Genomic DNA, 24,381 nt, shown 5'->3' with positions numbered 1-24,381 from the left:
CTCTGCATCAAGGGTTGGATTGGGGGTCAGTCCCTGCGACATACTAGCGTCATGTCCAGGGGGTGTACTTGTACATCAAGCTGCCTCACGCTACAGAAACAGGAGATAGGCTCCTGCCCTATGGGCCTCATGGCTTAATTGGCAAGGCTAATTACTTACTTACACATGTCATTTGATTACTTAGTCAGTTTGCATTCTCCACACATTCGTGGGTTGTGTGTTTACCTCCGCACAGACAGACCAACAGGTAGAACAGGTGCTATGACAACAGATATAATGGGTATTGCAAAATTGTTCCCAACTTGCATCGTTCCCATAAATAATAAATAAACCTGTACATGTAATCATTTTTCATTGCATTGCATTTTTCATTGCATTGCTTTAGATTTGCATGCAGAAGTGAACGACTCTCCTGTGCAATTAATCAATCAATCAAAGTCATTCAAAATTATGCGTGTACCTAATGATTAGATACATGCAATGGGATGACAACCGATGATGATGATTCATGATCATTTGCAGTAATCTAGTGACTGATATTTGACAAATTATAACCCATCAACATCCTTTTTTGCAATAGTGGAGAGGACACCAACTTGCTCCTGTGGTGTCTGTCAGTGTCAACACAAGCAAAGTGAGAAATACCAACCACATTACAAATAGAAATATATTCCCTGCACCACACACACACTGACACACGTGCACGCACGCACGCACACGCACGTGCACGCGCACGCACACGCACACGCACACGCACACACACACACACACACACGCACGCACGCACACACACACACACACACACACACAGTGTATCTCTAGAGTCTGGAATATCGATTTAAAGAGTTGGCAGCGGTCGACCAATTGGAAAAGAATTTGGGAAAATATTTCTCTCTCGTCACGAAATTATAACTATCAAATGTTGAATTTCAAATGTATCCAGAGATTCTATTTGACTCCAAGGAAACGTTTTCAACTCCGGCTCTGTACGACACCCATTTGCACCCTATTGTTACAATAACAAACTGGGGACGTACATGCACATGATGTGGGAGTGTCTAGATGTCAATCGTTTTTGGTCTAGAGTTTCAGAAGTATATATCTGAGGTAATGGGAACTAGAATTCCCCTCTTGCCTATTATTTTCTTGTTGAATGATGATTCAGCGATTGGGTTGACATTGACAATGCCACGTAGAAGACTCCTGCTCTTAGGGCTGACGGCTGCAAAAGAAACTGCTCGTCCTAAGATGGAAACCTCCCCATAAACTTGAGGTCTCACAATGGATCCTCTCATTAATGGACATGATCTCTCTGGAACTCTCTATAGCTCGATCCAATGGGGCACAGGAAAACACATTTGACATCTTATCCACAGCATTAGAAAAACTGAAATCATGCCAACATCTGTTTTCTTTTCTTCTTTTATTGTTATTTTTCCAATGGTAAAGTACCTGTCTTGCCTTATTTTTTGATGTATTGTAATTTTGTATCTGTTTAGCTGTTGAACCCCTTTTTTAACAAAAAATACAAATAAAAACACACACGTACAGTGGTTCAGGGGTAGAGCAGACGTTTCGATCCCGGGCACCCCCAGAGTCGGTGCCAAAGTGTCCTTGAGCAAGACTCTGAAACCCTAATTGCTCCCGATGAGCAGGTTGGTGCCTTGCATGGTTTCCACCGCCATCGTTGTGTGAATGTGGGTGTCTACAATCTACATTCGTTTCAACGCGAGACGTTGTGTGAGCTTATAGATCGGATGTGGGTGTAGAGGGTCAACTAGTTTACAAAGAATAGAGGGTTTAAGTGGTTAGTGTCTGTACTCACACCAACACGCTATGACCTTCTCTCTCCATAGGTTACCCATGCCCATCTCAACATCTCTGATGTCTCTGAAGTCAGACAGGCCTTGTCTCTTCTCCTGCTGCAGACGCAGACGCGCTGTCGGCATGAGACGTTTCGTCTGACGTCGGCCCGTCTGGCTGTTCACCAAAACCAACCAAACCCCCAAACATCAAACAACAACCAACACATGCAGTAACCTTGGAGACCAACCGAACCGCACCCCCTTCAAAAGCATGTAGTACATTCAAGCATTTCTTTCCTGCAGGCTAGGATATTTTGTTGAGGACGGTGTTTGTTTCCTGTGCCCCTGGAGGTCCACAGTGAGAGGGCATAATGGTAGGAGGTCATTCTTGCAACTTTTGTTGACAAGGAAAGCACAGCTACGGTGATTTATTTGCCATTTGGAATGCGCTTCCTAGTCCTCGTTGGTTCCCGTTGTTTGGCAAGAAGGAATGTGATGGATCTTTTTTTCACAGCTTTTTACAACCCCAACTTCCAACTCCCCCCCCCCCCCCCCCCCCCAAGTCTTGTAATTACAGCAGTAGAAAATTTGCATTGGCCAGGGCACACGAAACTGGAGAAGCACCTTTTGATTTGTTTGTCTGTTTCGTCCTAGTTCGTCCTAAATTAATTAATCTAATGGTTTTGCTAAGTAGGGGTTGTCTGCTAAGTCATGTGTGATATCATATATCAATAATATTGCTAAAATATTTAAGCATCAATGTATCCTTTGAGAGTGCGGATTTAAGCAATATTACATGACGGGTGTTCTTTATCCACATTAATGCACGCCTGCGATGCTGCAGGAAGTCCCAAAGGCAGCGCAGAAGTGCATTAATGACGATAAAGAACACCCTCTCATGTAATATTGCAATTATACAACAATTACTCTTAAAACTAAGATATTCGCAAAAAAAACATAATTTATTTATGACAGATGTAGCCACTATACGACCACATGTCCCAAGAAACTTGCTAGTCTAGCAACGCAGTCTGCTGCGCTCTGGGAGAACAGAGCAGCTGATTTTTATGTTTTGATTAGGTGTTCCACTACACTCATTTAAGCACGGCTAGAAGGCTGTTTGAACCAATCAGATTGCTTCCTCAAAAGGACCTGTATAATCTGAAATATGAATAGGCCGTATAACTACAAATGGCAGCTATGTTTCAATTCTGTTATTTGTTTGTGGTGTCATTTTCTGTTAAGAGTGCAATAAAAACATGTGATGATAGTGATACAATTGTGTTAATTGTGTACCAAGATACCCATGTACCTGTCTAAATACTTCCTTAATGTAAACGAAGTCCACACCCACAACACCAGAGGGAGTGCAACAAACCATGTACAACCCAGATTCGGCACAAACAAGGGACTAAATTCTTTTCGCTCCTATGCCACCAAAATGTGGAACGCCCTACCAACAGTCATTAAGACATGTGAATCCCTTGACTCCTTCAAAACCGCTCTCAAAGGGCAGGATGGCTGCAATTCGAAACTGGCCTCTGTAAAATCTGAATCCCCCCCCCCACCCCATTTCCCCTCACTGTATAAGTATCTTTTCCCTTTTTGCTTCCTATATGATGAATTCCTGTTCTGTTCTTTAGCTACATAGAAGTGTCTATTTGTATGTCTCTAAATGTTTTGATGAATTGAACAATGTGGACCCTGTTGTAAACAAGTGTAATGCTTAATTGGGTCGTCCACTCACAGTTAACAGTCTTTGTATTGAGTTTGTGCTTAAAATGTACTGTAAATTCTACAAACTGTTAATAAATATTTCAATCAATTAATCAATGTGTGTGTGTGTGTGTGTGTGTGTGTGTTAGAGCATGCACGCGTGCACCATCAGATATTCACATTATAAACTATTAGTGGTGGCTCGCAATGTGTCTACTTCAGGCAGATGTAGGCCTACTCAAAAGGTATACACGCAAGTGCACCACTGTTATTTTTGTAACCGACATGTCAAGCAGCTGATACATTTGGCAGCTTATTTAAGCTCACCTCATTCCACTGTTGCAGCTCTCACTGTCTCACACAGCAGCACTACAGCGGTACGGTTTACGATGTGAGCTCCCTGCTCTTAAAATTGTTGTACTAATCAGGGAGTAATGTTGCAAAGCCCGAACAAACACCAATATCAAATATATTATTAATATATGTTTTCCGATCTATTCGTGAATTCACTGACGGAACTGCTATCCAGAATGAAGGATCAGCTATTATTACTATATTATCGGCTGCAGAGATTCGAACCCGAGTCTTCCATGTGGGAAGGGACACTAAAACAAGGGAATCTCTCTGGGTCTAGTGTTATTGGGACGTAGTGTAGTAAAAGCAAGGGGGTATGATATCAAATGAAAGTTTACAATGAATTTAGGTGTAGGCATACTTACAATAAGTAGCCTGGGGCAGCCAGACTTCATTCGCCCCTATTGCACATGCATATGTCCCGAGGCAGATTAGCGCAGTGGTATATTAGTATCGCAACGCGAGGCTATACAATAAGTGCAAACCAAAGTCAAATGAGATGCTATAAGTGCAATTGTGGACAAAGCAGAGCCTGACCTGAACCTTTTCTGGCGGTTCTGAACAACGGTGTATCTGACCGACTCAAGGCCGGGCACTGCACTCCTTGTGGTGGTGTGGAATGCATGTGTCTAATTTGAAGTCGGTGGGGCAAACCGATCTCCAGTTACATGGATTACAGACGTACGTACTTCGTACGCACAGAGAATCGGTGCCCTTTCAAATATTGAGACACTTCAGTGTGGAATTCCTCAGGGAATCTGCCTTGGCCCCCTTTCTCTATTCTATTTTTGTAAAATAAATACGCCATATGTACCGGTATATATATATATTAAAGAAATGAAGGAATGAGGATTACATACAATGTATGTATCGTCAGAGAGTATTGAACACGTGTGCTTCGATCGATCAACTAGAGTTAAAGCTGGTTTCTGAATAGATCATGGTAAATAAGCTGAAGTTGAATGTCTTACAAACTAAATGCATGGTAATAGGTTCTAAATATGCTCTTAGGATGGGTCAGAACTAGAAGTCAAACAGTTGGGTACAACTAAAGGCCTATTCATAGTCTGGATTTTCGGTGGTGAGGTGACCACCGCTCCGGTGGTGAGGTGACCACCGGAGCTGAAATAACATTGAGCGGTGGTGAGTAAAAACGGAGAGAAGGGCTGGAGCGGTGGCGGTGGTTTGCTTTTCACCGCGGCTCGTGACGTCATGTTGTAGTTCGGTGGTCACCTAACCACCGAAAATCCAGACTATGTATGAGCCTTAAGGCATCTCACCCCATTAGAAGGAATGCTCATCTGCTAACAAACACAAGTAATACAATTATTAAACTAGTCATACGATCTCTAGTTCTGTCAAATTAACAAACAATTGTTCTGTTATCTGGTCTAGGGCACCAAAGCAAGAACTTGGTAAACAGACTGCTACAGACTGCTACTTGGTAAACAGACTGCTATGTCTGGAGTAGTGTGGATGCTATGCATGCCAGGCTGTCATGGTCATGGATGAGGGTGGATGGAAAAACTGGCATGCAGCCTAAATAATGTGTATTCCTCACAGAAACCCTTCTGTTTGTTTTTACAGATATTACCTGCAAATGAGAGACATGGTTATAATACTAGACATGCACTAAAGTGGTCACTTTACTTTACCTCTGCCCAGAACCAATGCACTGAAGAAAACAGTCAGGCACAGAGCCATTGCATACTGGTATGTGCTCCCCCCCCCCCCACACTTGACACTAACAAGAAATACATTTGGTTTCAAAAGCAAACCTAAGGCAACAAGAAATTATCATGCTGTAGCCTACTACATTTTATGATTTGTATTGCGATGTTATTGCCTGGACCCCAGGATCCTTAACAAACGCACACAGATCCCTGACCACTACTTAACTACATCCGTAACAGGTCTTCAGTACTTGGGGCTCTTGAGCCACTAGATCTGCTGCTACACTGTAATCTTGACCTCCTCCACCTCACTGGGAAACACTATCTGCTCCACCACACACACCGGAGCTTCAAACCCCAGACCCAACTGGACTACAGGACACTGCAGTGACCTGTAGGCCATGTGGAGCTAATCAGCTTAATGGTACACAGGGTTACAGGCCAGTAATGGGCTGCGTTGAGGGCACCCTCTGTAGTCTAGTGGGAAGAAGGGGTCATCATGATACCCCCGGGAAATATCTCACAATAAATGCACCACGTCTCTGTACTAGCCCCGCTCGGAACCCTACGTACAGTTTGTTTACACTACACTTTACGTAGGGTCCCGTCCCATCTGTCCAAGGCTAAATGTTACACAGCCGTACATACCTTCGGAAACGTCAGTGCTGCGGCTTTTGAGTGATTGTGATACGTTTCAAAAGAAGCATATAGGAGCTATAGGAGACAACGGAAACGTCTGAGAATTTTGTTTGACCGTTTTGGCAGCTCTGAAATTCTCTCTTCCTTCATTCCTTGACTTCCTTATTGACATCCCATTGTACCGCCTCCCGCACCGACAGTGGCTAGCTGCGACAGAGCAGATCAGAGGCAGGAACGTAGGGACGCGCAGCTAGCCATTGTCGGTGCTGGAGGTGGTACAATGGGATGTCAATAAGATGTCAACCAACAAATTAATTCATATAGCATATAGCAAGATCTGTAAACAACTTTGTCTTTAACACTGTGTATGTGTATGTGGTCATGTAGAGACTGTAAAAATCATAAAGAAAGCTTATGGAGGATATTTTCACATGGAGGTCTACAGCCAAACATACAAGCTAGTGCACACCGGGAGGCAAGCAGGAATGAATGAACGAGCACCAGGCTTTATAGGGGAGGGGGTATATAATCAGTGACCACTTACACCTGAGTAATTGGGGCGTGGACATAGAACGCTATGGAGATAGCCTTACTCATCTGTGAAGAGAAAAGCCAGGTCACAACCTATAGTGTATCGATATGATTTCTGGGTCAATGTCTGGCCGGTTAACAATTTCAAACATTTTCATGGAAAATTGCAGGTCATTACTTACTACAGTTACTACAGTAAGTAAGTTCATATTACAAACTTACTTTGACACGTTTAGTGTTTGGCTATACAGGGGCAGGGACCCAAACTGTATTGTGAATGGTTATAACATCTACATTTATAAGCTCACAACAAACAAAATCAGGCTGGGGGCTGGAGAACCCTGGATTGGTGTCTGTGACAACCGCCCCATAACAGCATAACAATAACATGCAGTTATGCAGCCTAACAGCATAACAGTAAGTAAGTTCATATTACGAACTTACTTTGACACGTTTAGTGTTTGGCTATACAGGGGCAGGGACCCAAACTGTATTGTGAATTGCTATAACATCTACATTTATAAGCTCACAACAAACAAAATCAGGCTGGGGGTTGTAGAACACTGGATTGGTGTCTGTGACAACCGCCCCATAACATCCAAAGGAATCTAACAAGAAATTAATCCAACAGATGTTAGGGAGTGTAATGGAGTAGATAAAGGAAGATAGGGCAAGCGTTTAACAGACAACTAAAGGTTATCTCCGGTTATCTCAGTAGTAATCCAGAGTTAAAGAATATCTTGTGTTTCAACATTCTATTTATTTAATTAGGGTTTGATTTTGCAGTGTCGGCAGCAAAAGAAAAGCCGTTTCTTTTCCTGGGCAGGATTGAGGTAGATTCCTGCAAGGCAGGAATAAAAGGGAAAAGCATCTTGAAAAGGAGAAAGCAGAAAGAAGCAACGTAGAAAAAGGACAGTTCCAGCTAATGTTACAGGTGTGCTCACCATAGCTAGACCTAATTATTCAGCTGCTGTGTAAATACTGTGGCAACTACAGCTCACCTGCGTATGTACACTGAAAACAAAGACCCTTTCAAGGTGTGCTACACTGACCGGACATCAGCCAGTGCTGGTCAGACTAACCTTTCTAAATGATTTACACTCCAAGATGTATTGCAAAGTACATGTGTGTGTGTTGTGTGTGTGTGCGTGCGTGGGTGTGCGAGGGAACATGAGCAGTCAGGTTTAGGACAGGAAGCCAATTCTCCAGTTTCTTCTGAGGAAGAAGTTGATACTTCAGTGCAGTCAGTATTTGAATTACAGACACACGCACACACGCCCCGAGAAATGTAGCAAGCTAACATATGCCGGGGCAAGGGCCAACAAAAACACATTAAAGATAAACTATTTAAATACATTTTAAAGTATCATTGTGAATATATGAACGGATATAAATCTATCACCAATGAATATATGTCAACAGTGAAGTTTGGGGCAGTCATAACCGAGTGGTTAGTTAGTATGAACAGTTGGCGGTGCAAGTTTGATTCCAGGCCAGCAATTTATCAATGCGTCTCCCTCCTGCGCCTGCTCCTAGTGATTATAGGATGGGTAAATGCAGAGGTCGAATTCCTCTTAAGTGCATATAGTCTATATTTACACACACCCATACCATACAGTGACAAAAAACACCCCAAGGAGTGGGGACTATATATTAGAATGAATATTATGTAGGCTCCAGCAGTATCTGGCTATATTTACCATCGACAACAATGAATATAGTTCCGTCTATCAACACAGCAGTTGTCATTACCAGGCAAAATATAGGTTATGTAATCGTCAGTTGTGGTCAACTCTTTGTGTTAATGACATGTGGGTTGGCTCAGCTCTGGCGACTCGCATTGCCCACACCTGTCAGCATTCGCTTTTCACCTATGTGATGAACATATTAAACATCAACCATCAGAGAATATGGAATCCATTCTAATTCGAGCCCAACATGACATGCAAGAATCTTTAGTATTTTCTACTCACACCCTGCTATTATCCATTACAATTTTACAATTTAGGCATTTAGCAGACGCTCTTAATCCAGTGATTTACATTAAGCAATAACAAAAAACATGGCATACATCACATATATAAAAAGTAGTTATCATGAATCATGTATAAACTTAGAACGTAACAGTGGAGTATCTATGTTAACTATACATACTATGCTATATTATACATGTGTACTATAAAGTGCTATGACTACATCAAATGCAATTCTATGCATTAATTATTACCTGAATATGTCCACATTGCTCATGATCAGCGACAGCTCCAGAATATTGTGACTTTGGGGGGGGGGTTGGAAATTTAGAGCAGGGCTAATGAATTTGGTTTACATAGAGATCAGTCAATTGGGCTTGTGGGGAGGGGGGCTTAGGGAGGGAAAAGCGTCCACCAGAGGGGGCTAAAGCCCCGTTCCTGCTGATGATACACTCAAAAATCCCCCCCCCCTTGTAGGCCAGTCAATCTAAGATTAAAAACAGGCGTGACCCAAAATAAATTGCAATAGATACTTAGGGTCGTTCGAATAACATTAAAAATTGATGGATTGAAAATTCAGGGGCTGACAGTTGGGTACCATTAACATTTTTAATTATGCTTTAAGTCAAACTAGGGGTTATTCATGATTCTGAATCCATTCCAAAAATGTTCAATCCATCAAATTTTAATATTATTTGTATGACCCTAAAGATCAGGAAAAAGCTTGAATGATTACAATTGCAATTTCTTTTGGGCCAAATCTTGGATTGACTGGCCTATTGTGGGGAGGGGCTTGTGGGGGCTAAAGGCTCATTCATAGTCTGGATTTTCAGTGGTTAGGTGACCACCGAACTACATCATGACGTCACAAGCCGTGGTGAAGAGCAAACCACCGCCACCGCTCCAGCCCTTCTCTCTGTTTTTACTCACCACCGCTCAACGTTATTACAGCTCCGGTGGTCACCTCACCACCGGAGCGGTGGTCACCTCGCCACCGAAACTCCAGACTATGAATGAGCCTTAAGCCTCCACTAGAGCAGGCCCCCCTCTAGCCATCCCTGCTCATGATACACTCAAACATAGCCAAAGAAGTCACCCATGACAGACAGTTCAACTAAATAAAAATCATTTATTATTCATTAATATTATTATCATCATGTCCATTCTATCTAGAGAGAGTCCACCATGCCACTTTCAGGAACTTGGAGTAGTGTTTAAGACATCTGTCTGTCTGCTGGAGGGGGGGGGGGGGGGGGGGTGAGGCCGCACACAGGACACGACAGACAAACGGACGGAGGGATGAAACGAGGGTCGGGGTCGGGTCAGGTGTGCGGGGGGAGGAGGGTGGGGTGGGACTTCTGGGCCGGGCAGGGGGACAGGCTTACACTCCTGCTGCTCATTCTCCATGCTGCTTCAAACAAGGAGGGATAGAGGGATGGTGGTGGTGGGTGGGGGGGTGAGAGGAGCGATACGAGAGAGGGAGATAGTCTTAAGTAGTAGTTTTTCTGATGACCTACAGCGAGACCAAGTCAGGCCAAGGGAAGGGGGAGAGAGAGAGACAGCTTCAAGCTCATTGGTCAGGCTGCTTGACAGGGAACCAGGACAAGCCAATCACAGACTGATACAGAGGAGGAGGGTATGTATAGGTGTCTGCATGTGCGTGTATGTATGTGTGCGTCTGCGTGTATGTGTGTGTGTGCGTGTTGTGTCCATGAGCACATATCTGTGAGTGTGTAACTGGTCAGCGTTACTTTGATCCATTGTCACTGTACACTTGTCAAAGTTACTGTCACAACCGGGTACAAAGTTGAGGTAACAAACAAACATCCTTCTTCTCCTGAGAAAGGGAGGGAGGGAGAGAGAGAGAGAGAGAGAAGAGAAAATTAATTAGTGTAATCACCCGCTGTATTGATGCAGTGGAATGAGATGTGGAATGACAACCTGAATGCATCAGCCAGTAAACATTAAGCTCACAAGCGCTAGGCTAGTTCGCTTGAGAAGAATACCATTTTCATGAACTCCAAATTGGGTTAATTACCATTAAAAGAAAACAGTATGAATATATCTATGACTAACTTTACCTGCGTTTCATCGGGCTGTAGTGTTCCCACTGGAAACCATGTTGTTGTCGGAGTTGGATAGAGACTGTTCCTTTACTACGGGGTCTACAGGAGGACATTGTTAGAGAGGTATTATAGAGAGTTACATTAGGCCAGGGGTCTGCAACAGGCGGCTCTAGAGCCGCATGCGGCTCTAGAGCACACCCCTAGTGGCTCCCTGTAGCATTAAAAGTAGCAATAAATTATTTTTCATTTATGGTTTCTGTAGGAGGCCAAACGTGACAAGCATTCTTAATATTTATTCTACACATGTTTACAAAATTGGAAAACTTAACTAAACTAAAATTTGCGTCATAGCATGCGACACACTGCCGTGCCAGCCACCTGGCTGGCACGGCACTGAGTGTGTCGCATGCTATGCGACACACAGAGGATTTAACAGTTCGTGGACAGAGGCTTTTGCCTTCACAGCCAATGCAGATTGACTGCCTGTATGTTTAATCTGCAGTGAGAAGCTATCAAACAACAAAAAAAGTAACGTTGAAAGACATTTCCAGGGAAAGCTTGCTAAATTCTGCTAGTTTCGTTGCAACCCGGGAGATAATAAAGCTTGGCAAGCTGCATTATAATGCGTAATTTTCTTTGCGGCTCCAGATAGATTTTGAATTTATTTTTGGTCGAAAATGGCTCTTTCAACATCTTAGGTTGCCTGCAAAGCAACTCCACCCCAGCCCAGTCTCCCATTCTAAATAAACACTCGAGCCCACAGTACCACCACCAAGGCTCGTGAAAATAGTAACGAGTTACTTTCTGAAAATAGTAACATATATAATATAGTAATATTATTCAAATTGTGAAAGCAATTAACGGTACTTGTTACTGGAAAACAGTAATATATTAATATTACTTTAAGTAATAAGTTACTTTAGTTAGTTACTTTCCAACACTGATTGTAATGTACAGTAGCTGCTGCTGAAGGTTAGTCTAGCAGTGTGGTGCATTTTGAGTCTACTGCTCCTGCTTCTAGTAGTATACACGTCCGAGGCACCCCCCTGGTTTTAATTGAGAGGACGCATATACACGTACGTCATTAGAATCATAAGTGTTAAGTGAATTAATTCTTACAGAAGTATGGGTGTTCCATGGCTTCTGTGGCGGTGAGTCTCTGTTGGTGGTCGTAGCGTAGCAGCTTGTCCAGTAGATCGAGGGCTTCAGGGCTCACCAGGTGCTGATTCTCTGTCTGCACAAACTGCTCCCAGCGCTTCCTGCTCTGCCTACAAATATGGATAATGGATTGCATTTTTTATAGCGCTTTTCTATAGAAAAGCGCTTACAATGGTCCATTCGTTCATGCATTGTACGGGTACTATCCTACAGGGATGGATGTTGCATTGTCAGGGTTTTCCCCTCAGAGTTTCAGCCCAGGAAGCAGGGGATATACTATCCTGGCATCATAGATATAAAGAAAATAGATGCCTCATTGGCCGCTGCAGTTCGTTGGAGCCATGCGTGTCCAGTGTAAGGAGGAAGTCAAACAGAAAGTGCGGAAGGCATGCTGTGTCACTGCTACTCAAGTGACTACTGGCGAATTACATTGTGTCTTTTCCGGGACTCAATTAACTCCAAAGGAGCTTTAAATTGGCATGAGAATCAGAGAAAACAAATGTTTACATTGCCTGTCTGATTGGCTTACCGGACATCCCCTTCCATGACGCATGCTGAAGCTGGACAAGCTTCCGCTATGATTAACCCATTTTGACCTGAGATCAGATTCTATAAATGTCTTCTAACATCCTGACAGTTTTCTGAAAAAGCTAGTTTCTATGTCAGTGGTTCTTCGATTTTTCCAAGAATAGCCGAGCTACAAGCTCGTAGCGCGCCACTCGGTGGCGCGCTATGAGCTTGTAGATCTGCTATTTTTCAATAGCTAAAGCATAACATAATGCTAACACCCCCAAAATGGGTTAACAAAAGCTTGCCTCCTCGCGAGATAGTACACACGCCCCCAGAGCCCTTTATATGTCTATGCCTGTCATGGCCAGAGTCGCCAGACTAATATGGCTGTGTAAATATTAGTCTGGAACTTGTGGAAGATTTATTTCCATGGTGGCGGGGTTACAAACTCAGATTACAACGTCACAGGAAAAAAAAAAAGTCTCACTTTGAATAGTGGGCTCACAACTCAAGTGCCAGACCAATATCCACATGTATTTTTCAGTGTCAGAAATTGCGCTGAATGCCATTTTATTTTAATATTTGGGAATCAAAGCCTGGAAAAATAGAATATTAACTAGAAAAAGTGCCCTTCTGGGCACAGGTCTCCACCAGGATAGGAATGTAGGACATTGCAGCTTGCCTTCATCTGGTGGTTGGATAAAAGGGCAACAAAAGTAAATCAGGATGGAGTCTGAGAAATCTGAAAGACCGGTTTCGTTGAATGGCTCTAGAGAGACTGTGTACCAATTTGCGTGATGTTTGGACAAAATCTGTAGGTGTACTGTGCAAAAACTTGTTTTGCACAAAGCGGCCTCCTGGTGGCGCTATAACAGGCCGTTCTGGAAAGTTTGGGGCAGAGGTTCATCGTTGGCATCCAGGGAGTGTGTGTGCAAAATTTGGCATCGACCGGGTTAACGGTGGCCGAGATTAGCTGCTCACGGACACACACACACACACACGGACGGACGGACGGAGTGCAAAACATACTCTCCCCCCATGCCTTCGGCCTGGTGGAGACAAAAAGGGAGTCCAATGAATACAAGTGTTTACTCACTGTCCCAGCAGGTCCTTGAAGCGCGGGTCCAGTTCGATGTGGTATTTACGCAGGTAGCCGAACAACTCGTCTGTTCCCAAAACCTTGGCAATCCTCACCAACTAAGACATGAGGTCAGAGACATTTTTATCAATGTCTTAATGATCAAACAATAAAAAAATCCATAACAATAATGATCATACATATTGATAAAATAATCCCACCGATAGGAGAGCGCTACCTGGTCATAGTTGTCTTGTCCGTGGAAGAAGGGCTCTTTCTGAAAGATCATACTGGCCAGCATACAGCCCAAGCTCCACATGTCAAGACTGTAGTCATACATCTGCAATTTACGCGCACACACACACACACACACATTTCAAATATTAAGTCAAGAGTAAATGGCAAAATCAGAGCAATGTGTACATACAGTATGTCACAGCAGATTTGAGAAATCAGAAAGAGAGCGCTAGGTACAATGTCTTAACACACTTCACCACGTTTCAACATCTCTTCATATAATTGGTCCTCACTAATGTTCATGATAAAACACCACCATTTTTTCCTACTCAGTCTGTATCTCATAGGAGGGCTGTGGGCAGTTCAGAAACCCGTCCACCAGTGACATCATCATTACGCACATTTGTTTTTATACAAGATTTGTTTTAAAATATATTTAGATTTTTATTATCGTGAGAACGATGGCTTCAACTTTTGCATTGCAACTTTTCAGGAAAAGAAAGCCTGCCGTTTCTATTAGCTTGGATTCACCATCGATGATGTCACTGGTTGACGGGTTTCTGAACTGCCCACAGCCTTCCTATGAGACACAGACTGAGTAGAAAGAAATTGTGGTATTTTATCATGAACATTAGTTAGGACCAATTATAGGAAGAGAAGTTGAAAAGTGGTGAAGTGGTCCTTTAACTTTCTTAGCGCGATCAAAGATTAGGGTTTTATAATGTCCCAAGGATCGCAGTTTGTCTCATTTTGAGGAGAAAAAGGAGTATTAGGCTTGCACGTGTCCACGTCAGATCGGGATGTAAGAGTTTGTACCATGTTAGTCAATACAAAATAAATAAATAAATAATGCTAGATTCATTGATGGTTATTAATCAAATCTCGTGGAAGGCACAAGATTATCTCGTTCTGGCAGATTCGGTTAATATACAGCCTGATTTCTACAGTTACCCAAAATACCCACAGGTGTCATAAGGTGGCTAATTAGTTGTGTGCAACGGTCATCGACATGCTGGCTTGTTGTTTTCTTTATTTGTTTATTTCGACGGGACAGTGCATATTAATGGACATTACATGTAAATGCAAAGAAAATATACCGGATGTAGCAAAGAAGCTCATTTTCATCCACAGTCCGCACACAAAACATACAAATTAAACAGGCAGGCAGTGAAGCACATTTCACTAATCACTAGTAGTCATTAGTGGTGTGTACTAGTACCCGATAGTCCACCAGTAGTCATTAGTGATGTGTACTAGTACCAGTAGTGATTAATGGTGTGTACTAGTACCTGATAGTAGTGATTAGTGGTGTGTACTAGTACCTGATAGTCCACCAGTAGTGATTAGTGGTGTGTACTAGTACCAGTAGTGATTAGTGGTGTGTACTAGTACCTGATAGTAGTGATTAGTGGTGTGTACTAGTACCTGGTACCAGTAGTGATTAGTGGTGTGTACTAGTACCTGGTACCAGTAGTGATTAGTGGTGTGTACTAGTAGTACCTGATAGTCCACCAGTAGTGATTAGTGGTGTGTACTAGTACCAGTAGTGATTAGTGGTGTGTACTAGTACCTGATAGTAGTGATTAGTGGTGTGTACTAGTACCTGGTACCAGTAGTGATTAGTGGTGTGTACTAGTACCTGGTACCAGTAGTGATTAGTGGTGTGTACTAGTACCTGATAGTAGTGATTAGAGGTGTGTACTAGTAGTACCTGATAGTCCACCAGTAGTTCGGGCCCTTTGAAGTATCGTGAAGCGACTCTGACGTTGTACTCCTGGGCAGGATGGTAGAACTCCGCCAAACCCCAATCTATAAGACGTAGCTAGGCGAGGGAATATAAAACTGGATTTAATACAAATCTAAAGTGTTGTATATTAGTCATAATAACGACTGTTGTAACGAAACATTCCGGGGTGCATACTTAGTTTAGACTAGTCATTTGGTTAGACATGGGTTAAGGTTAGGTTTAGGTGTGCTGCCCCGTGGGAGGTTAGGGTGAGGGTTTGAGATAGGTTGTAGTTGTAGGACTAATGACTGGTCTAACCAATGACTAGTCTAAACCAAATACTGTCTAAACTAAGTACTGCGCCCAACATTTCAGCATCTATTATTAGGTGCACACGGCCACAGTCTAATGTTGACCACTTCTGGAAAGGTAAACTCTCATGTTAACCTGTTGCCCCCTACTGGCAGACTTTCATAACACAACTTGGGTACAACTGGCTGTATTCCCAACGTGACATAAACTCAACAATAGCTAGTTGATGAGAAACATTTGTTACAGACTTGTATATTTGTATACATCCACTCTGCAGGCAAACACGTAGATGGGACACCGAGTAAAATGTAGAGATTTAAGTTGAGAATGAAAAAATAAGTCGCGAGAGGGAGACACACATGGAAGCAGACCTGAAATTGTGGGATTAGAACACGGGCGAGGAGGACCATGTTTGGCGTGTGGGGAGTGGGCATGTGGAGAGAGAGAGAGGACTGAAAGCACCACCCACCTTTCTCATCTGGTGGTCGATCATCACATTGTGGGGCTTGACGTCACGGTGCATGATGCCCATACTGTGGCAGTAGTCCAGAGCCTGAGACATCAACACACACACACACACACACACACACACACACACACACACACACACGCACACGCAGTCAATAGACGAAATCATCATGACATCACCACAACCAAAAATACATTTAACGTGTATAACGTGGGCAGCGTCACATTGGAGGAGCAGTATTATTCATTAACCGTAGACCTGAACAAAGGATTATTATTTTAAGGGTTTTTACTATTAAATATAACATTCTGTTCTAAATATCCACAGATTGACACCAGACATAGCCGTTATGGCTCTACGCGTTTGTTCTACGCTGATGGCTTAAAGTGCCGCGCTACGAGCTTGTAGGTCTGCCATTTTTGAAGAATCGTGAAAATGTGGCGCAAACCTTGGAATATTCTTTCAGAGCGACCGGTTTTAACTAAAATATTTGCTTCTGGGGGGTGCCCCTGGAACAACATATTTTGAGATGGGGGTCGACAGCCAATTACATATAATTTTTGGAGTCCTTGACATGAAATATTGAGTGATATAGGCCTAGAAACATAGGTATTTCAGAAAACTGTCAAGATTTAGAAGACATTTTTTTAAATTTCGACGTCAGGCCTAAATGGGTTAAACGCAGAGTGGAGGGTGGGCAGGTGACATAATAATGTTGCATGACTGTAAACCACCTTGGGATTAAAATATTAACTATTTTTAAAGTGAAGAAGATATTTAAATGTTACATTTTAGTTATAGAGGGCATGTATAATGTTTTAAGGCATATAAGTCATTTTTAAAAGATTAGCTTACACTTGGATGTATTAATCACTTTTAACTCTCTACATTTCTACGTGTCTCTACATTGGGCATGCGAGGATTTGCATATACTTAAACAAATATAATAGGCTTGGTAATGTCAAACAAATGGAAATTTTTGCCACACACACACACACACACACACACACACACACACACACGAATTACGGAATTATTGTAATCTTTCCTGACCCATTAGGAGGGGAATTTGGTTTGCTGACAATTAAAAGATTGACCACCACACGCTTAAATTTCAGAATGTCAACCAATCTGACCTTCAGTAGTTCATACATGTAGAAACGGATGTCAAAATCTGTCAACTTCTGGTACAACTCCTGTAAGGAATACGAAAGCTATGAGGATAAATGCATAGAACACAGGCAAATTAAACAAATAAACGTAATCCCTCTATGTAGCTGAATCCAAAAGTAACAGTTGAAACACAGTTGGAAAAACAGTTGAAAAACAGTTGAAAAACTAAGACTAACTCACTGGGTTATTTTGTGTCCTAAATTGTATTACATCTGTCACTTAAGCCAATGTATACTCAGCGACATCGCTCACTGAAAAGAACGAAGGATTTTCAAAAGAACATTTTGGCTTTAGGGATGCTACTTGACTCCAGACAGGGGTTGTTGTGACATGAGTTGGTGAAAGCAAAGGGTATTCGTGAATTTATACTGTGTAAGATTCCTTTTAGAAGTGCTAGTCATTGTGGCAACACCTTTCGTAACTCCGTTGTCATTACAGCGTCATTACATTCTTCGTCTAGACGAAGGTCTGCTCATAAACGGTCATGGTCGTAGCGCCCAGGGATACTTTGGAACACAAAGTCTTTGTCAAAGACAGCATGTATCAAGTGTAAAATGCATAAATACTACATTGCCAGTGTCTACGTCACTTGGACGCTTGTGAATGAAAGGTAGTGATTTATAATGTCAAACAACACATATTTGGAAAAATATACCAGTGAGTGACAGATGTTTTTTTTTTAAGGTATGACTATAACGAAGTATGACTAACATGAAAACCCAAAACATCAACCCAAAATTCACAGAAGAGGTGATTATTTTACCTTGAAGTCTGTGTTATTGATGCATTCAAAGACAAGTGCTGGGGTTCTGGACTGTATAACCACAAGAGAAGAGAGACAAGGGGTTAAAATGAGTACATGATCAAACAATGAGTCATGGGTAAAGAATACTTCCAATTCAGTCAAACAATTCAATCAGTCAGCCTTTGTTCTGAGCTATTTATTCTTACACTAATAATTATAATTACCTACTTGCATCTAAATCGAGCTAAAGACTTTTCTGTAATCTAAAGCAATTCTTGCTGAACTGGAATCATAGAGAAAATTGAGCTCAGCTCAAGCTGGCTTGAATAAGAAATCATCATCAGGCCCCATTGATGAAATAATTTGTTCAAAAGTAGCCCAGACCAAGTATTAACTGCATACATTAACAGTTTGACTGCGGAAAATGATTTACCAGACTTTTAATCAACCCCCCTTCACTGCCGAGATTGTTGTATTACCTTTAGAGCATACGCTGAATTATTTGGGCTTTTAATCCGCGAAAATCGAGCGAAAAAAGCTTCCCCCGTTTGTTATGAACGGCCGGACCACCCGCCATCTTGGTACACCCGGAAGACGCAGCACAGGAGCCTCCTCCATGAGGCGTTGAACCCCATTCGTTTGCATTGGCCTCAATTTCCCAGAAGCCCTAGCAGCCCACAGCATGTGACGATTTCCGGTTTCATCATATAAACAGATGCATCTACTCTCTTTCTCCGCGGCGAAGAAGGATTTTCTATTTATTTTTTACATTGCGGCGGATTAAACACATAAAACAAAAGTCGCGTATGTCCGATATGGCAGCGACATTAACCTGGAGTAATCCATTCAAAGCACGGAAACTGTTAATATACTTTTCATATGGTCGACATTTCTCGTTTAAAATTAAAAAGAAGTTGTGGTCTCGTAAAATATTCTAATATTTTGAGATAGAATGTTTTGATTTTCATGAGCTGTACGCATAATCATCAGGATTAAAACAAAAATTGAATTATATTATTAAGGAAGAAAATTAACTTTTGCTTTAGTATTGGTCCGACTGTCATTAGACCGACAACCTACCTCAAACCCTAACCTAACCCTAACCGCAAGCACGGGGCAGCACATGTCCCACCGTTGTTTCTGCATGTCGGTCCGTTGGCGTGTCTAATCTGCGTGTGCTTCCCGGTGTGCACTGCATATATTATTTATTTATGCATGTCAAAGGGCTATTTCCTGATGTACTTGCAACACTATCAGTGTAATATCTGCCTCAAATTCGGTTTTGGAGTACACTCACGTCGGCTGCCGGCACGGCATTTATGAAGTGATCGCAAACAGCTGATCCTTGCTTAATTTAATTCCTAGCATTGATAAATGTGACGGCTGAAATAAATCTGTATAAAATCAAGCCTCGTCCTCGTTTTTGCCACATGAACAACTGCAATACGACCAAACAACGTATGGAAACCATAGTTACACACACACACACACACACACATACGCACGCACATGTCGCAACTTGCAAGCAACTGTCACTGTGTTGTTAGTTGTATATTAAATTATTAAAGTCTTTATTCATTTAATATACAACAAGATATATTAGTGAACGAAAAACTGAACATGTGAACCATGAATTAGGCTAGATAACAAATAGCGTACATGTCATTGGGATGATCGAGTTTGAACTGTATTGCACTTGTCACTTACTCTGCACTTTTGTGTGTGTGTTTTTGTGTTCTTTCTTTTGCACTATAGCTATTTGTTTGTCTTTGTCCTGTTTACACTGGTGTATATAAGACTGGGAGTGCTCGAAGCAAAATAATGTAATTGTATTCATACATATGACAAATAAACCTGAACCTGGACGTGCACAGCCCGTGACAGGCGTGACAGCCGCACACACACGCTGCTCTTTTAAATAGCTGCATCTCCTCCTCCTGTCCTGTCTGTCACTGTGGTGGTCTGTGACACTGTGACCATGCACGTTTATGACAGTATATATATTAGATTGCGTCGCTGCAGTGGCTGGACTGTCAAGTGTCAACCTAAACCTTAATGTAGTCTATGTGGCACTAGTGGTGGTGGGCGTGGCTGGGTTAGCTATCTCCGATGCCATGCGGCCCCCACTTGCGCTGGCACAGCACATTTGGCATTCGTGCGACGCGTCGGGTTGATCCTTAAACGAGCACATACCGTAACTCCAGAAAGTCATGGGCCTGCTGTAGATTAGGCTACAGTAGGCTACCGACGTTGGGCGACTTGACTCTCCAGTCTCTCCAGCTGCAGCAGTCCACTCTGCACTAGCCTACTCTCCAACGTCCCTCAGTCATGAAAATATTCCAGCTCAGGCAGTGCAAAAAAAAACACTGTTTAAATGGCTTAAGCATCCAACTTGCAACATTATTTTTAATTGTGCAATCTTAATTAACCCCACATAACCATTTAAAGGAGGCCAGGGACAGCAGGGAAACACAACACCAAACAAGAGAGCCTTACCACGGGGTCCTTTACTGTGTCCACCAGTCGAATTATGTTGGTTCCACCTCGCAGGTTCTCCAGGATCTTGATCTCTCGCTTGATCTTCTTCTTCTTGACCGGCTTATTTAACAGGGAAACAAGTTACCAAGATAAGTAACATCCACAGACATATGCAGCCAAAGGTGACATGTGACAAACAACCAATAGTATCAGCAAGAACTAAGAGGCAAACAACAACTTGCCTGCACTCTAATTTCAACGTTAATTTCCCGCTACCATGATTCTGCTGATTCTGCTATGAGCCACACAATGCTACTGCCCTCCTCAGCACGAGTCTGTCAGTGTCTAGTACTGCTAGCTAGTGTGGGTGTGAAGCTGATGTGTACAATTGAATGATTGACACAGATATGGCAAGGAAATGGCTTTCAATCCATAAAGAGTATGGGGGAGCTATCCAATTCCCTTGACTGCACTGGCTGGGAACATAATCTCCAAATAAAGGGCCTGCCCTAAATTGTAGTGAGCATAACCCTTCTTCTAGCACTTATATATCATTGCATAGCGCCATGAGAGTCACATGAACATGCATCTATATCACTGGTTCCCAAAGAGTGGGTCGGGACCTATTTGTGGGTCACGGACACATTTTTAAGGGACCCTTCAGTATTATTATTTTTCCACGCATTGTTTTTAATTATTATTTCAAAAAACATTTTCAAGAAGCATTGCCATAAAAGCAACGATTTTCATGAATTAAAGACGAAATTCAATGATTATTTTTGGTAATTTCATGAAGAAATAAAATAAATATCTAAGAAATTCCATAAATTAGAAAACAAATAAGTAGTGAATTAGTGAAAATAGCCAATCTACAAGCGGACAACATGGCGCGAAGCGACGCGGTGTGTGCTTGTAGGTCTGCTCTGCTATTGTCACTAGTTTGGGTTATTTGGGTCTCAACTTGAAAAGTTTGGGAACCACTGATCTACAGTATGCATGCCTAAAAGTATTTCCCCCACACCCACAGGCAGTGACCAGGGCTCTGAGGGCTGTGTCGATTGGTACATTCTTTTTAACCATTTTGACCTGAGATCACATTAAAAAAAAATTCTTCTACATCCTGACAGCTTTCTGAAAAAGTTTCTATGTCAGTCGTTCTTCGATTTTTCAAAATAGTAGACCTACAAGCTCGTAGGTCTACTACATGAGCTTGTAGATCTGCTATTTTTCAATAGCTAAAGCATGACATGATGCTAACACCAAAAGGGGTTCCCGCCCAAAATGGGTTAACTGGTGCTCTGTGACCAACTGGACAGAAAGCTTGGTTCAACCCCTTCACAATACAGCTCACTTAAGTAAGCCCAACCCACCACGGCATGGTGGATTCATTCAATAGGTTTAAAAGTAGAAGGATAAAATAAGTGAAGTTGTCATATCGAGTGGGGGGCTGCTGTCTCCACTGGGGCAATGAGGGCATCAAACCACGGACATTCCGATTAAACAAAAATGAATAAAACGCTAGCCCCTGGTCAAATCCGGCGACCTCGGAACGTTCGCCACCGTTCCTATTCCTAAACATAACCCCAGTCAAACTAACCCTGAACCTAACCTTATTCCTAAACATAAACTCTGTAAAACTACGTCTAAACCTAATCTTATTCCTAACCTTAGCCGCAGTAAAACAAATATAAGAGTACAAGAACCGCTTGGGGGCGAGCGGTCCACGGAAGAAAATGGGGACGAGTGTGTTTTGGGCAGAGCCTCATTTTTTAGAGGCACTCACCTTAAGGATCTTGACCACTACTTTTTCATTGTTGGTGATGTTAATGGCCTCAAACACTTCACTGTACTTCCCTCTGCCCAGCTTACGAACCAGCTGGTAGTCCTCCTGGTTACTGTGTGTGTGTGTGTGTGTGTGTGTCATATAGAGAAAGGAACAAATGGAAACAGATTGGTCATTTAGATCACTGCAATAGCACAAAGTGTCACCACAGAATAATGTATAGGCCTGTTCTATGCAGACAGACATAAATAGATGGAGGCGGGTGGGCAGAGGGAGGGAGCGGATGATGAGCTGTAAGAAAGGTGTCACACTCACACCGCACGGCAGAGTGTAGAACAGCAGGTTTAGAGGGATGGGTGGGTGGGAGAGAGAAGAACTAGGGTGGCTGTTTGTTTGTAACCATGCCATTTTCATTCCTCACACATGCATGTACAATTATCGTAACTTCTCTCTCACGTCACCTCTTGCTCTATCACTCTCTCTCTCTCTCTCACACACCCTAATTTATCACTGACATCACCTCTTGCTCACACACACATACCGTACAAGACATTTGCAAATCCACACACACACATACCGTACAAGACATTTGCAAATCCACACACACACACACACACACACACACACACACACACACACACACACACACACACACACACGACAATTCTGTGTTGATTTATCCACTGAGTGCACAAATGTAACCAAAAAGGAACTTTCAGGGTACATGTTTACACTCTCAGGGTTAATCGTGGTATTTGTTGTGTCTTCTCACCTCCAGCTGGGAACGTGTGCTTCGTAATCCCAGTATTCCCGGCTCTTGAGTGTGTTCACATCTGCATACACCCGGGACTTGCTACCGGCCGCCGGACCCGGCATTGCGAGACCAGTGCCTCCTCCTCGGCTGCTATATGTAGGACGAGGCAGGGAGTGTCGCGGGGACCTTCTACTTGCAAGAAAATGGGGGTAAAATGGCAGTACTGTTTTTTTCTTCCCTTTTTAGGTTTTAAGGTCTGCCTGTGTTCGGTCGAAGGGACTAAAAAGAAACAACCGTGCCACACGTAGTGAAATGATTGAGCAGTGCCGGGGTGCACTGCAGTCAGTTAGCCGCTGAGCAGCGCTCCTAGCTCGGATTGTCAGAAGCAGCAATGCCGGTGGGGGGGGTTGGGGGGGGCACAGAAGGATGGGGGGAGTGCAACAACTAGGGCTTCAAACCGAGACGGGGAGGCATCAGGGCGTTGAGGTAGACGAGACGGGAAAGCGTTTTATCTTCTTAAAAACCAAAAAACTGAATTAAAAAGCGACCTAAAAAGGCCACAGATGCAATGCTTCGGGGTGTTAGGAAACAAAATGTCACGGGTTAAAACCCCCACCCACTTATGGGCCTTAAATCCGAAACTATAACTATATATATATATATAAATTTATATAATATTGGGGAAGGGGGGGGCTTTACTACGTTACCCGGGTCTTTCTCAAGCCGATGGACAAAGACAATCCCATCAGTGGTCCAAAATAGTCAAGCGGGGCTGTTGATCTGACAGATCGGTCCCTCTTTACGATCGCCGGAGAAGAGGGGGTGGAGTAGGGAGAAATCGATGTTGTTAGCTAATGTTAGCTCGCAATGCTACCGCAGTACGAAGATATCGCACCGACGGCGGTCGCTCGGCGCCAGGTCATGTGCGATCGCACGGCGAAGCACCTCAAATCCCCGCTGTGGACCCGGCCGACAGATCGCCGGGATTCGGGGTTTTCTCTCTGGACAAACCCCCCGGTCGAGACCGCAGGGAAGCGGATTGCGATTGAGCAGCAGAGTCGACCCGGATGTGAAAACCGTCGCCGGGGCGAATGGGGCGAACGTAGGAGTGTCTGGATCCCATTGTCTGAAGGGGACTCAACTGTTGTTGTGATTGGCTAGTTGGTGTCTAGGCAACCGAGACGTTCAACTGTCTGTTATG

General features: G+C 43.0%; 1 protein-coding gene across 2 annotated transcripts; it reads right to left on the bottom strand.

Annotated features, from left to right (window-relative positions):
* Nucleotides 1–9,800: 9,800 nt before the first annotated feature.
* On the bottom strand, nt 9,801–24,232 carry csnk2a2b (casein kinase 2, alpha prime polypeptide b). 2 transcript variants are annotated; one of them, XM_083762335.1, is made up of 13 exons: nt 23,888–24,232; nt 23,199–23,369; nt 22,427–22,538; nt 20,662–20,763; nt 18,184–18,234; nt 17,384–17,443; nt 16,248–16,331; nt 15,452–15,562; nt 13,742–13,843; nt 13,522–13,622; nt 11,877–12,025; nt 10,773–10,856; nt 9,801–10,528 (listed from the first exon to the last, which is right to left on the bottom strand). In XM_083762335.1, the coding sequence occupies exons 2-12, from the start codon at nt 23,300–23,302 to the stop codon at nt 10,780–10,782; spliced, it is 1,053 nt and encodes a 350-aa protein (XP_083618461.1). In that variant the 5' UTR covers nt 23,303–23,369; nt 23,888–24,232; the 3' UTR covers nt 9,801–10,528; nt 10,773–10,779. The 2 variants fall into 2 exon arrangements, with proteins under 2 accessions (XP_083618461.1, XP_083618460.1); XM_083762334.1 differs by having other exon boundaries at nt 23,199–24,232.
* Between the last annotated feature and the right edge of the window lie 149 nt (nt 24,233–24,381).

This window comes from Protomyctophum parallelum (assembly GCF_964188405.1).
Source record: "Protomyctophum parallelum genome assembly, chromosome: 4".
In the NCBI taxonomy this organism is placed as follows: Eukaryota; Metazoa; Chordata; class Actinopteri; order Myctophiformes; family Myctophidae; genus Protomyctophum; species Protomyctophum parallelum.
This window is presented reverse-complemented; position numbering and strand designations above follow the sequence as displayed.